General features: G+C 43.5%; 1 protein-coding gene across 1 annotated transcript in view; it reads right to left on the bottom strand.

Moving 5' to 3' along the window:
• Positions 1-14,242, bottom strand: part of dhx29 (DEAH (Asp-Glu-Ala-His) box polypeptide 29) — a 123,184-nt gene extending 108,942 nt beyond the window's left edge. Inside the window, exon 1 of the mRNA XM_043688629.1 lies at positions 13,865-14,242. Within this exon, the coding sequence (XP_043544564.1) occupies positions 13,865-14,039 (175 nt within the window). The 5' untranslated portion in view covers positions 14,040-14,242. The remainder of the gene's footprint in view (positions 1-13,864) is intronic.
• Between the last annotated feature and the right edge of the window lie 927 nt (positions 14,243-15,169).

Below are 15,169 nucleotides of genomic sequence, written 5' to 3' on the forward strand. Positions count from 1 at the left end.
ACCTCCTAATTACCAAAGACAGTCCCATTATCAGCAAAGGCTCTGGTAAAGATTGTGATGGAAAACTTTTCACATGCCTTGATGGGTGCACTTTCAACAACCGTCAAGCAGCTCCATTTTTGAGGTATTTCAGTGTTGGAGCTGATTTCCCTGAATTCTAAGAGCAGTAATTAATGTTCTATAAGCCATTACATTGTTGTGGAACTAAGGGAAGAACAGATCAAAACGATACTTTAATAAGATTGAAGAGAGACAAAGGTAGTGACCACAAGGAAAGTGATTCAAATGGAGAAAGAAACCTTACACTGCTTTCTGACACAGCAATGAATCTACACAGCTGCTGCCTTTGCTGTTTAGTTTCAAGTGTCTCTGGAAATTGGAGTTCATTCTAAGAAAAATAAACAAAGCAAAATTCACAGCCAACCCTGGAAAAAAACCTGTGTGAGGGAGTTCACAGCAGGGAAGCAGTTAAGTGGCTAGTTTTAAAGTGAAACATTACTTGTTTTTCTAAATCGACAATACTGATTAGAATGGGTTCTTTTTTGATTATATATTATTGAGATTTGGTCTCTTGATTAAACCTTTAAAAAAAAACATAGGTACCAAGATAGCCTGTAGCAGTGTTTTTAGAGCAGTAAGACTGTGCTATTTTCGTGGTCTGTAGATTGTGAAGGAGCAAAGATGGACTAGGAGAAAGTGAGGACTGCAGATGCTGGAGACCAGAGTTGAAAAATGTGGTGCTAGAAAAACACAGCAGACCAGGCAGCATCTGAGGAGCAGGAGAATTGACGTTTCAGGCATAAGCCCTTTTTCAGCATTCCTGAAGAAGGGCTTATGCCCGAAATGTCGATTCTCCTGCTCCAAGGAGCAAAGTTGGCCTTTAATACAGTTATGTGCTCTTCTTGTTGGATGTGAGAGATTAGGAAGAGCTTCCATGTTATTGATAATTATGTTGGCAGGAAGTTTCCAGGACATCCTACTCGATCACTTGGATCGGTTAGAGCGGCAGTTAGAGGAGGTTACAGGAGCTAGGGGGTGTGATAAATGGTAATTGCAGGGAGGGAGATACAGTCAGGTAAATGCCCTCCAGAAAAGGTAGCCGTGGCTATCTCCATCACAAACAAGTATGCTGCTTTGGAAAATGTAGGGATGAGGGACTCTCAGGGCAAAGTGGTACTGACAACCAGGTTTCTGGTACTGAGACTGGCTCAAATGTAACAAGGGTTATGTCAGGTTCCAAGTGATCCATTGTGATGTGGGACTCTCTAATCAGAGGCACAGACAAACATTTCTCCAGCTGACAGCAAGACATCAGAACGGTACATTGCCTCCCTGAAGCCAGGATCAATATCCTTGCAGAATATTCTGAAAAGGGAAGAGGGAGCAGCAGGAGTTGCTGCACACATTGGAACTAATGACATAGGAAAAGAAAAAGATGAGATTCTGAGGAAAGAATATGAAGTTCAGCAGGAATTTTAAAAGTAGGTCCCTCGAGGGTAGTAATATCTGGATTACTCCTGATGCCACCAGCTACTGACAGTAGACATAGGAGGATAGAACAGATGAGTGGGTGGCTGAGGAACTGGTGCATAAGAGAAGGATTCACATTTTTGGATCATTAAAATCTCTTCTCAGGTAGAAGTAACCAGGATAAGAAGGATGGATTGCACCTGAATTCAAAGGGGATGAATATATTGGTGGAGAGATTTGATTAGATTACTTACAGTGTGGAAACAGGCCCTTCGGCCCAACAAGTCCACACCGACCCGCCGAAGCGCAACCCACCCATACATTTACCCCTTACCTAACACTACGGGCAATTTAGCATGGCCAATTCACCTGACCTGCACATCTTTGGACTGTGGGAGGAAGCCGGAGCACCTGGAGGAAACCCACGCAGACACGGGGAGAACGTGCAAACTCCACACTGTCAGTCGCCTGAGGCTGGAATTGAACTCGGGTCTCTGGCGCTGTGAGGCAGCAGTGCTAACCACTGTGCCACCATGCCGCCCACAAGCTCAAGCTGTTTGGGAGGATTTAAACTAGCGGGGATATGCCTGCGATTGTCTGGCCGCTTATAGTGAGGAAACAGATCAGTCTGATACTGGTACAGTTGATAAAAGGAGCAAGTCAAACAGCCAAAACAGGCATGAACAAAACAGAGAACAAGGTAGGACTGATAAACTAAACTGCATTTATTTTAATAGAAGAGGCATAACAGGAAATGCAGATGAACTCAGGGCATGGTTTGGGAACATAGGACTGGGATGACCAGGACTGCCATAGTGTTAAGGGTTGCATAGAGAGGAATTTGTTCAGTGCGTACAGAAAATTTTCTTATGCAATATGTAGATATACCTACTAGAGAAGGTGCAAAACTTGACTTACTCTGGAACATAAGGCAGGGCAGGTGAACGGGGTGTCAGTGGGGGAGCATTTTGGGGCCAGTGAGCATAACACTATTAGTTTTTTTTTGAAAAGTGATAAAAAAGGATAGACTGAATCCAATAGTTAAACTTCTAAATTGGAGGAAGGCTACTTTTTACTGTATTAGGCAAGAACTTTCAAATGTTGATTAGGGATGGATGCTCACAGGTAAAGGGACAGCTGGAAAATGGAAGCCTTCAAAAATGAGATAATGGTATGTTTCTGTTAGGGTGATGGGCAAGACTAGTTGGTGTAGGGAATGCTGGATGTCTAGAGGAAATAAGGTTTTGGTCAAGTATAAGAAGGATGCCTATGTCAGGTATGGGCAACAGAAATCGAGTGGCTCCTTAGAAAACAGTCTGTTCAGCTATAACACGTGTTTCTTCAATGTGAATTGGCTTTAACACAATTGAAGAATTTAGAGACTTATTTTCAGCACACAAACTTTGCTTATCTGTATTGGCTATAATGTGTTTCTGGTCCCATTACTTTAAATGGCTATTATGTGATTTGCTTGTCATGCGAGATTGCACGAGAATGGAAGTATTGCATTATATCAGAACCGACTGTGTAAAGGCAGGGGTATACTTAAGAGGGAAATCAGGAGGGGCAAAAAAGGACATGAGATATCTTTGGAAAATAGGGTTAAGGGGAATCCAAAGAGATTATACAAATAGATTGAGGACAAAACAGTAACTAAGGAGAGAATAGGGCTCCTTATAGATCAGCAAGGCTGACTGTGTGTGGAATCATAGGAGATGAGGCAAGATACTAAACAAGTAATTTTGCATGAGCGTTTACCGTGAAGAAGGATATGGAAGATAGAGAACATGGAAAAATAAATAAAGACATCTTGAAAAATGTCCATATTACAGAGGACAAGGTGCTGAATGTCTTAAAACGCACCAACGTGCATAAATCCCAGGAACCTGATCAAGTGTATCCGTGACCTCGGTGAGAAGCAAGGGAAGCAATTGCTGGGCCCTTTGCTGAGATATTTGTGTCATCGATAGCAACAGGTGCTAGAATACTGGAGAGTGGTTAATGTTGTGCCACTATTTAAGAAAGGTGGATTAAAAAAAAGCCAGGGAACTACAGGGTGAGCCTGAAATCAGTGGTAGGCAAATTGTTGGAGAGCAGGATTTACATGTATTTGGAAAGGCTAAGACTGATTAGGACAGTCTTTGTGAACGGGAAATCATGTCTCACTAACTTGACTGAGTTTTTTGAAGTAGTAAGGAAGAGGATTGATTGGGGCAGAACAGTGGACTTCAGTAAGGATACAGACAAGGTTCTTCATGGTAGACTGGTTGGCAAGGTTAGATCACAGAATAGAGGGAAAATGAGCTATTTGGATACAGAACTGATTCTAAGGTAAGAGACAGAGGTTGGTGGTGGAGGGTTGCTTTTCAAACTGGAGGCCAGTCACCAGTGATGTGCTACAAGGATCAGTGCTTGGTCCACTGCTTTTCATCATTTATGTAAATGATTTGGATGTGGACATAGGAGGTATAGTTAGTAAGTTTGCAGATGACACCAAAATTGGAGGTTTAATGGACAACAAAGAAGATTCCTCAGAGTACAAGGGGATCTTGATCAGATGATCATAGACAAAAGCTGTATGTCTCTATCTGGTCTATGCTGACCAGATATCCTAAATAAATCTCGTCCCATTTGCAAGCATTTGGCCCATATCCCTCTAAACCCTTTCTATTCCATATCCCCATCCAGATGCCTTTTAAATATTGTAACTGTACCAGCCTCCATCACTTCCTCTGACAGCTCATTCCATACATGCACGGTCCTCTGCGTGAAACAATTGCCTCTTGGGTCTGTTTTAACTCTTTCCCCTCTCACCTTAAACCTATGCCCTCTAGTTCTGGACTCACCCACCCCAGGGAAAAGACCTTGTCTACTTACCCTATCCATGCCTCTTGTAACTTCATAAACCTTTATAAAGATCATCCCTCAGCACCCAGGGAAAATAACACCAGCCTACTCAGCCTGTCCCAACAGCTAAAACTCTCCAACCCTGCCAACATGCTTGTAAGTCTTTTCTGAACCCTTTCAAGTTTCACAACATCCTTCCTATAGCAGAGAGAGAGAGCAGAATTGCGTGCATTATTTCAAAAGTGGTCTAACCAATGTCCTGTACAGCCGCAACATGATCTCCCAACTCCTATACTCAATACTCTGACCAATAAAGGCAAGGATATTAAACACCTCCTTCACTATCCTGTCTACTAGTGACACCACTTTCAAGGTCTCTTTGTTCAGCAACACTCCCCAAGACCTTACCATTAAGTGTATAATGAGGAGAGCCAGGAGGGGGCATGAAAAAGACTTGGCAATGAGGATTAGGGAGAACCCAAAGGCATTTTACTCATAAGTGAGGAATAAGAGAATGATTAGGGAGAAGGTAGGGCCGAACAGGGATAGCGGAGGGAACCTGTGCATGGAGTCTGAGCAGATAGGGGAAGCCCTAAATAAGTTTTGTGCTTCGGCTTTCACTAAGGAAAAGGACCTTGTTGTGAATGAAAACTTTGAGGAGCTGGGATACAGGCTTGACCAGATCAAGATCAATAAAGTTGATGTGCTGGAAATTTTGGAAAACATTAAGATTGATAAGTCCCTAGGGGCAGACCAGATTTATCCTAGGCTGCTCAGGGAAGCGAGAAAGGAGGTAGCTAAGCTTCTGGCAAGGATCTTTGCCTCCTCACTCTTCACGGAAGTCATACCGGAGGATTGGAAGGAAGCAAATGTCGTTTCTCTTTTCAAGAAGGGTAATAGGGAAATCCCTGACAATTACAGACCAGTCAGTCTTACGTCTATGGTCAGCAAAGTTTTGGAAAGAATTCTGAGTGATAGGATTTATGACTATTTGGCAAAGCATAGTGTGGTCTGACAATTACAGACCAGTCAGTCTTACGTCTATGGTCAGCAAAGTTTTGGAAAGAATTCTGAGTGATAGGATTTATGACTATTTGGCAAAGCATAGTGCCTGGGGGCAGTCCACAGGCAGTCAGCATGGCTTGTTGAGGGGCAGGCTATGCCTCACAAATCTTATTGAGTTCTTTGAGGAGGTGACAAGACATGTCAACAAAGGTCGAGCAGTGGATGTGGTGTATATGGACTTCAGCAAGGCATTTGATAAGGTTCCCCATGGTACGCTCATTCATAAAGCCAGGAAGTATGGGATACAGGGAGATTTGGCTATCTGGATTCAGAATTGGTTGGCTGACAGAAGGCAGAGTGTGGCTGTAGATGGAAAATATTCTGCCTGGAGGTCAGTGTTGAGTGGGGTCCCGAAGGGCTCTGTTCTTGGGCCTCTGCTTTTTTGTAGTTTTTATAAATGACTTGGATGAGGAGGTTGAGGGGTGGGTTAGTAAATTTGCAGATGACATAAAGATTGGAGGTATTGTTGATAGTCACAGCACGACATAGACAGGATGCAGAGCTGAGCTGAGAAATGGCAGATGGAGTTCAAACTGGATAAATGCAAAGTGATGCATTTTGGAAGGTCGAACTTGAATGCTGAATATAGGATTAAAGACAGGATTCTTGGCAGTGTGGAGGAACAGAGGGATCTGGGTGTGCAAGCACATAGAACCCTCAAAGTTGCCACCCAAGTGGATAAGGTTGTTAAGAAAGCATATGGTGTTTTGGCTTTTATTAACAAGGGGATCGAGTTTAAGAATTGAGAGGTTTTGCTATAGCTGTACAAGTCCCTGGTGAGACCACACTTGGAATATTGTGTCCAGTTCTGGTTGCCCTACGATAGGAAAGATACAGAGGCTTTGGGGAGGGTGCAAAGAGGGTTTACCAGGATGCTGCCTGGACTGGAGGGCTTGCCTTATGAAGAAAGGTTGAATAAACTCGGACTTTTGTCTCTGGAGAGAAGGAGGAAGACAGGAGACCTGATCGAGGTATACAAGATAATGAGAGGCATACATACAGTCAAAGCCAGATATTTTTCCCCGGGGAGGATTGACTGGTACGAGGTGTGATAGTTTAAAGATATTAGGAGAAATGTATAGAGGAGGCGTCTGAGGTAGGTTCTTTATGCAGAGAGTTGTGAATATATGGAATGCGTTCCCAGCGGTGGTGGTGGAAGCAGAGCCATTAGGGACAGTTAAGCGAATGCTAGACATGCACATGGATAGCAGTGAGTTGAGAGGTGTGTAGGTTAAGTTATTATATTTTACAATAGGATTAAACCTCAGCACAACATCGTGGGCCAAAAGGTCTGTTCTGTGCTGTACTTTTCTATGTTCTATGTTCCATAAGTTCTGCCTTGATTTGCCTTTCCAAAATGCAGTACCTCTCATTCATTTTTAAATTAAACTCCATCTGCCATCTGTTGGCCCATCTGATCAAGATCCCGTTTTACACCGAGGTAACCTTCTTCGCTGTCCACTCCACCTCCAATTTTGGTGTCATCTGCAAACTTACTAACCATACCTCCTATGTTCACATACAAATCACTTATATAGACGTCTGTCTAAACTGAGTAGACAGCTTCCTCCAATCTCCATTATTTGTTGGATATCTTGAACTCTCCAAATGCTGCATAATTATTTCTTTGTTCTGCAATGATAACAACTTTTAAGTTTGACTTGGGCTGTGTATCTACTGTTCCTTTTTGAAACTACGTTGAAATATTGGCAGAAACGCAGCACATACCAGCAAGAATGGTGGGCGGCACGGTGGCACAGTGGTTAGCACTGCTGCCTCACAGCGCCTGAGACCCGGGTTCAATTCCCGCCTCAGGCGACTGACTGCGTGGAGTTTGCACGTTCTCCCCGTGTCTGCGTGGGTTTCCTCCGGGTGCTCCGGTTTCCTCCCACAGTCCAAAGATGTGCAGGTCAGGTGAATTGGCCATGCTAAATTGCCCGTAGTGTTAGGTAAGGGGTAAATGTAGGGGTATCGGCGGGTCGGTGTGGACTTGTTGGGCCGAAGGGCCTGTTTCCACACTGTAATGTAATCTAATCTAATCTAAAAAAAAAGATGGCAGCCTTGACATCATGTGTTGACTTGTAGAGATACAATGGCTTGCTGTACTATGATTCTAAGTGGGTCCTTCTGACAGAGTGATAGGTCTCTAGCTCTTGGCCACGAGGCCAGGGATTCAGTCTCACCTACTTCAAAGGTGTGCATAACAACTGAATATCTTGAGAAGAAAACAGCTATTCCTCAATAGGTTTGCAGCAAAACAACAGTATTCAGCAGCAAGTGTGTGATACGAGCAAAGTGTTGGATTTTATTGCCTGAGTATTGGGGGTCAACTAGACATGAAAACTGACCATTACACAACATGTATTGCGGAAGATGCAGTGCAGCAACTCATCAAGTCTCCTTAACAGCACCTCCCAAAACCCTGGACTTCTACCACAACCATGGACTTCTACCACTTCGAAACATAAAAGGGTAACACAGTGAATGTGCTACCACTACCAGCAACCTTCCCTCCAAGACACACACAATCCTGATCAAGCAATGGAGAGGGATCCAAGTGCCCTCATGTATGATTTGGTGTGCAGGTGCAGCAAGTGATTTGGAAAGTAAATACAACTTCATCACTAATTGCAAGGGAATTTGAATATGTAAGGAGGGAGGTGACACTTTAGTAATACAGGGCATTGGTGAGACCTGAACCTGAAGAATTGTATGTTGTATTGGTCACCTTATTTTCAGAAGAAATGTCAATGCGTTGGGGGCAGTCCAGAGAATATTCACCAGACTAATATTTAAAATTAAGAGTTTAATTTGTAACAGGACCCATGCCCTACAGCTGAAGATATTCTACAGAGTCCATCTGGCCCCAGATCGCCTTTCAAAATTCCAAGTGGGAGTATCCGCAACATGTCTCACATGCAAGACGAGTATGGGTACTCTCACTCTTTGCCTGTGGTAGGACCAAAGGCATCGGACATATGGAGCGCTGTGGTAGGTGAAATAGAGAGGATCTTGGGGACAGAATTGGAAATGGACCTAGTCTCTCTTTGCCTGGGCCTGCCCAGTGTACTTCCTCTCAACACATACAGGAAAAAAAACTTATTAAAATCCTTACTTTCTGCGCAAGGACAAATATTTTGCTATGTTGGGTGTCTGAAAACCCCCCAGGTCTGTCAAGTTTGCATAACTTAGTCATGGAGGATATTCCTCTGGATTTTCTTACACGTATGATAGACCAAAAAACTGAGAACTTTTATAAGACATGGCAGCCTTTTGGATTACCTGGACACAGACTCATGTACCACACTAATAACAGCTTTTATATAGCCATGATGGTTGTGTTTAATGTATCTAACATCCTGAGAGGAAGAATTATGAACATATGAATATGTACAAGTTAACCCTCTCAATAATCGAGAGTTATTGTGTTGCCACGCTGAGCCATATTATTTATTTACACGCATATGTACATGAGTGTAGTTCTGTTCGTTTTGTATTGTTTTGATTTGTATTGTTTTTGGTTTAATGTAATTTTAAAAATCTCTTTCAATAAAAATATTTGGATACAGAACTGACTGTAAGGTAAGAGACAGAGGATGGTGGTGGAGGGTTGCTTTTCAAACTGGAAGCCAGTGGAAAGAGTGGACAGAATTGCCTTGTATCAGCTAAATTTAGAAGATTAATAGGCAACTTGAATAAAATAATCAAAATCCTGAGGTGTACAGGACGCTTCCCCTTATGGGAGGATGTACAGCATGGAAACAGACCCTTTGGTCCAACCTGTCCATGCCAACCAGATATCCCAACAAAATCCAGTCCCACCTGCCAGTACCCGACCCATGTCCCTCCAAAACCCTTCCTATTCATATATCCATCCAGATGCCTTTTGAATGTTGCAATTGTACTAGCCTACACCACTTCCTCTGGTAGCTCATTCCATACACATACCACCTTCTGTGTGAAAAAGTTGCCCCTTAGGTCTCTTTTATATCTTTCCACTCTCATCCTAAACCTATGCCCTCAAGTTCTGGACTCCCCCACCCAAGGGAAAAGACTTTGTCTATTTATCCTATCCATGCCTCTCCTGACTTTTTAAACCTCTGTAAGGTCACCCCTCAGCCTCTGATGCTCCAGAGAAAACAGCCCCAGCCTGTTCAGCCTTTCCCTATAACTCAAATCCTCCAACTGTGGCATCACCCTTGTAAATCTTCTCTGAACTCTTTCAAATTTCACAACATCTTTCCGATAGGAAGGAGACCAGAATTGCACGCAATATTCCAACAGTGGCCGAACCAATGTCCTGTACAGCCGCAACATGACCTCCCAACTCCTGTATTCCGTGCTCTGACCAATAAAGGAAAGCATGCCAAATGCCTTCTTTACTATCCTATCTACCTGCGACTCCACTTTCGAGGAGCTAATAACCTGCACTCCAAGGTCTCTTTGTTCAGCAACACTCCCAAGGACCTTACCATTAAGTGTATAACGCCCTGCTAAGATTTGCTTTCCCAAAATATATGCACCTCGCATTTATCTAAATTACATCCATCTGCCACATCTCAGCCCATTGGCCCATCTGATCAAAATCCCCTTGTAATCCCCTTCTTCGCTGCCCACTACACATCCAATTTTGTTGTCATCTACAAAATTACTAACTATATCTCTTATGCTCACATCCAAATCATTTATATAAATGATGAAAAATAGTGGACCCAGCACTGATCCTTGTGGCACTACACTGGTCACAGGCCTCCAGTCTGAAAAACAACCCTCCACCACCACCCTCTGTCTTCTACCTTTGAGCCAGTTCTGTATTCAAATGTCTAGTTCTCCCTGTATTCCATGAGATCTAACTAGTCTCCCATGGGGAACTGAAGTCGATATAGATCACATCTACCACTCTGCCCTCATCAATCCTCTTTGTTACTTCTTCGAAAAACTCAATCACATTTGCGAGTCACCATTTCCCATGCACAAAGCCATGTTAACTATCCCTAATCAGTCCTTGCCTTTCCAAATACATGTACACCCTGTCCCTCAGGATTCCCTCCAACAACTTGCCCACCACTGAGGTCAGGCTCATTGGTCTATAGTTCCCTGGCTTGTCTTTACCGCCCTTCTTAAACAGTGGCACCACGTTTGCCAACCTCCAGTCTTCCGGTACCTCACCTGTGACTATCGATGATACAAACATCTCAGTAAGAGGCTCAGCAATCACTTCCCTAGCTTCCCACATAGTTCTAGGGTACACCGGATGAGGTCCTGGGGATTTATCCACTTTTTTGTGTTTCAAGTCATCCAGCACTTCCTCCTCTGTAATATAGACATTCAAGATGTCACCATCTATTTCCCTACATTCTATATCTTCCATGTCCTTTTCCACAGTAAATACTGATGCAAAATACTACAGCACAGGTGCAGGCCTTTCAGCCCACCATATCTATGTTGACCATGATGCTATTCAACTAGGGGCACCTGATTAAAAATCAGCATTTTGACTTTTTGGTTTATTATTGTCATATGTACCAATATACAATGAAAAATAGTGTTTGCATCCTTTTCCAGGCAAATCATACTTTATCTAAGTTCATCAGGGTAATAGAATAGCCTGTAGAGTACAGTGTTACAGTTACAGAGAAGGTGTAGAGAAAGAATAACTTTAATACATGAGAGATATGTTCATAAGTCTGATAACAGTGGGGAAGAAGCTGTTCTCGAATCTGTTGGTACGGGTTTTCAAATTTTTATCTCTTCTGCCCGATGGAAGAGGTTCGAAGAAACTATGTACAACTGAAATAGGATTTTTTTTTAGGGTTCTGATTCTTCGGAACACATCTGAATAAGTGGTGGAAACAGAATCATTGAATACTTTTAAGGCACAGATAGGTCAATTCTTGTTAAACAAGCAGTGAAAGGAGATTGGAGGTAAGTGAGAATGTGGACTTCAAGTTACCAAATTATGGAGTAGACTGGATTACTCCTGTTCCACATGATCATATGTACAGTTACAATATTTAAAAGACATTCAGGCAGGTGCACGAATAGCAAAGGATTACAGGGGTATGGGTTAAATGCAGGAAATACAGGGATCAGTTTAGTTTGGGATGATATTCAGCATGGACGAGTTGGACCAAGGGGTCTGTTTCCCTGCTATATGACTCTATATATGTGATACTTTGAATTGAATAATTTATTGTCACTTGCATTCAAGTGAAAAATATAGTGAAAAAGCTTTGAATATCGCCACACTCTGGCACCATTTGGATAACTTAAAAATTTTAAAAAGACGTAACTGAAAGACAGTCCATCTTTGTTCTTTACCCAAGACTCCATTTCAAGACTTGACCCCTCCACCACCACAAGTCCTAAGCTGACATACAACAATACTGTAAAACCTATGCCACAACTTCTTCGCAATGCCTCGATGCCCCAAGTGCCAGACCCACCAACAGTGGATTTGCCACTCTACGGCGCCAACACCACTGACGATGACTATGCCAATGCCCCTTCATCATCACCTCTCAGCTGTCAAAGGAACCACCAGAGATTAAAAACAAAAGGAGGTTAACACTCCTAGTCCCAATCTTACAAATATCGTGTCCAATTTTAGCAATATTACCCTACTTTTACACTCAGAGACACAGTTAAAAGGAGGAGACCATTCTGCTCTTCAAGCCTCCTCCATCATTAATTAGCCACATCTGATATTGCCCTCATTCAAAAATCTGAGACCCTCAAACTGCCAAACTGTTTGGGTGATTGAAATTGAAAGAATGTGCTGATAATTAAGCCTGCAGCTCGAAGAGCCAACTGCTATTCAGGCCAGAAGCAGTTTGTGCCAGATTTTGTCATAAGCAGCAAGATAATTATTTGTTAAAATATAGTTATCTTCAAATGACAAAGGGAAATACAGGATGACTAATGCACTATTATAACAAGCTTTAAAATTCCAGATACATACAGACACTCATTCTTGAGTAAAACAAGACATACAGGAAAAATATGGTGCCTTACAAAATTAACCCTTTATATAACAAGCACTAGAAGGGAAATATATCACACGAGATTCTGTAGCTGGAGAAACATCAGTCTGTAACCCCAATCACAGAAACCCCCACCACAAATGATTTATCACTACAGTTTGCTCAATTTGGCCGTGCCTAGAAACTTAGTCCATCCTATCTCCCTGGGCACCAGAATTTAGAATTGGATAGTGATTGATCTGAAATTCGATAGCAGCCGAACCATCTGCCTTGCAGGGCCTTAATGCAGTATCTACAAAAGGTGGAGAAAACGAAGACTGCAGATGCTGGAGAATCAGACTCGAAAAGGTTGGTGCTGGAAAAGCACAGCAGATTAGGCAGCATCCGAAGAGGAGAGTTGATGTTTTGGGCATAAGCCCTGCATCTATAAGTTGCTCTAACTTCAGCACCACATAGAAAGCTAGCGAAAATCACTATTGAATGGAGTGAGTTTAGTCATCTGATATTGTGCTTCTCAAAGCGTCAGCACACAAATTTACCATAAACCAAGCCGATCAGTCAACAGTTTCAGATTTAGGGGATCGATAGCTGAAAAAACATGGTACGCGAAAGAGGTTTTCCAATACTTTGACATACCAGGACGGTTTCTGTACTGACTAGTTTAGTTTGTGATTATGATCAGCAGGGACTGATTGGACTGAAGAGTCTGTTTCTATGCCATATGACTCTATGACATTGTATGAACCATAGCAGTTTAAAGAGGTGACTCACCTCCTTAAAGACAATTAGGGATGGGCATACATTGTTCACCTTGCCAGTGTCACACACACTTAAACACAATTCAAAGTAAAATGTATGACCCATAAGATCCAATAGCAATAACACACCAAGGCTCATGCAACAGTGCCACCCATTTAAGCCAACCTTTCACCCACTGACTCCACCTACACATCTCACTGCCACAGAAAGGCAGACAACATCAAAAAAGCCCTTGCACCCAGTTATAATCATTTCCAACCTCTTGTCAGGCAGAAGATACAAAAGCTTAAACGCATATACTAACAAGTTCAAGAATAGCTTCTTCTTGTTGTTATTAGACTTCTGAATGGATCTCTCAAATTTCAAACCTAATATTGATCTTGCTTTGTGCGCATCTTGTTTGCAGCTGTGTTCCTCGCTCTGTTCAAGCACCCTACGATCTTTGTACGTTATGATCTACCTATACTGCACGCAAAATGAAACTTTTCACTGTACTTAGGTACATTCGACAATAATAAATAAGTCAAATCAAATCAAATCATTCTTATCTTCAGTCCATCAACACCTGCCATTCACATTCCCGAGTGCATGTTAACGGCTTTCTTCTGTCAATCAACCCAGCTCCTAATACACACTCCATCAGGCTGCTCAGCAACTGAGTGAAAACCTGGCAGTGGGTTTGCTCCCAGACCCTAAGCAGCAATATTCAAACAGAGATAAGCAGACGGCAGCTACATCACCTGCTTTAACTTTCATCTCCTTCGTGTTCGGTTTGGCAGCCGCCGGCCGCAGGCTCTGATTTTTCTTCTCGCCCTCGGGCTGCGCTCCATCCGGACGTGGGAGTCGAACCGCTGCCGTTGCCGCTGCCACCGCTGCAGCCTCGGCTCGCTGCTTCTTCTTCTTCTTCCCCCCCATTCTGTCTCCCGCGAGCGGCTGGAGAACGTTAACGGTAGGCGCTCGCGCTTGGACAAAAACGGGGCCGGCGAGAGCTCCAGACGCATGCGCCTGACTTCGGTGGTCCACCCCGTTGTCGAGGGAAAATGACGTCACAGACACAGGTGCATTTTGATCTACGCGCCAAATTCTGCGCCGGATCTGAGTTAGGGGCGGACAGTAGGTGTTGCTTTAATCGACATGGTATGATGAACACAAAATAGAATCGACTTTATTGACTGACACCAACAATGTTTTGGGAGCTCTCCAGTACTGGAAAAGAACGTTCGGACTGTCTAATCTGCGTTATTGCGAGTGTTGATCGCATGACTCTATTCGAAATCTTCATGGTCTCACGAAGTACTATAATGTATTTCCTCTTAAGTATTTATGTTGCGTCCCCAGAAATGTTGCTTAGAGTCATAGAGATGTACAACACGGAAACAGACCCTTTGGTCCAACCCATCCATGCCGACCAGATATCCCATTCTGGATCAGTGGTGCTGGAAGAGCACAGCAATTCAGGCAGCATCCGAGGACAGGCAAAATCGACGTTTCGGGCAAAAGCCCTTCATCAGGAATAAAGGCAGAGAGCCTGAAGCGTGGAGAGATAAGCTAGAGGAGGGTGGGGGTAGGGATAGAGTAGCATAGAGTACAATAGGTCAGTGGCGGAGGAGATGAAGGTGATAGGTCAGGGAGGAGAGGGTGGAGTGGATAGGTGGAAAAGGAGCTGGGCAGATCGGACAAGTACGGACAAGTCAAGGGGACAGTGTTGCTGGAGGTTAGAAACTAGGATGAGGTGGGGGAAGGGGAAATGAGGAAACTGTTGAAATCCACATTGATGCCCTGGGGTTGAAGTGTTCCGAGGCGGAAGATGAGGCGTTCTTCCTCCAGGCGTCTGGTGGTGAAGGAGCGGCGGTGGAGGAGGCCCAGCACCTCCATATCCTCGGCAGAGTGAGAGGGGGAGTTGAAATGTTGAGCCACGGGGCGATTTGGTTGATTGGTGCGGGTGTCTCGGAGATGTTCCCTAAAGCGCTCTGCTAGGAGGCGCTCTGCTACTCCTCTACATTGGGGAGACTGGGCGCCTCCTAGCAGAGCGCTTTAGGGAACAT

The sequence above is a fragment of the Chiloscyllium plagiosum genome, chromosome 1 (genome assembly GCF_004010195.1).
Source record: "Chiloscyllium plagiosum isolate BGI_BamShark_2017 chromosome 1, ASM401019v2, whole genome shotgun sequence".
In the NCBI taxonomy this organism is placed as follows: Eukaryota; Metazoa; Chordata; class Chondrichthyes; order Orectolobiformes; family Hemiscylliidae; genus Chiloscyllium; species Chiloscyllium plagiosum.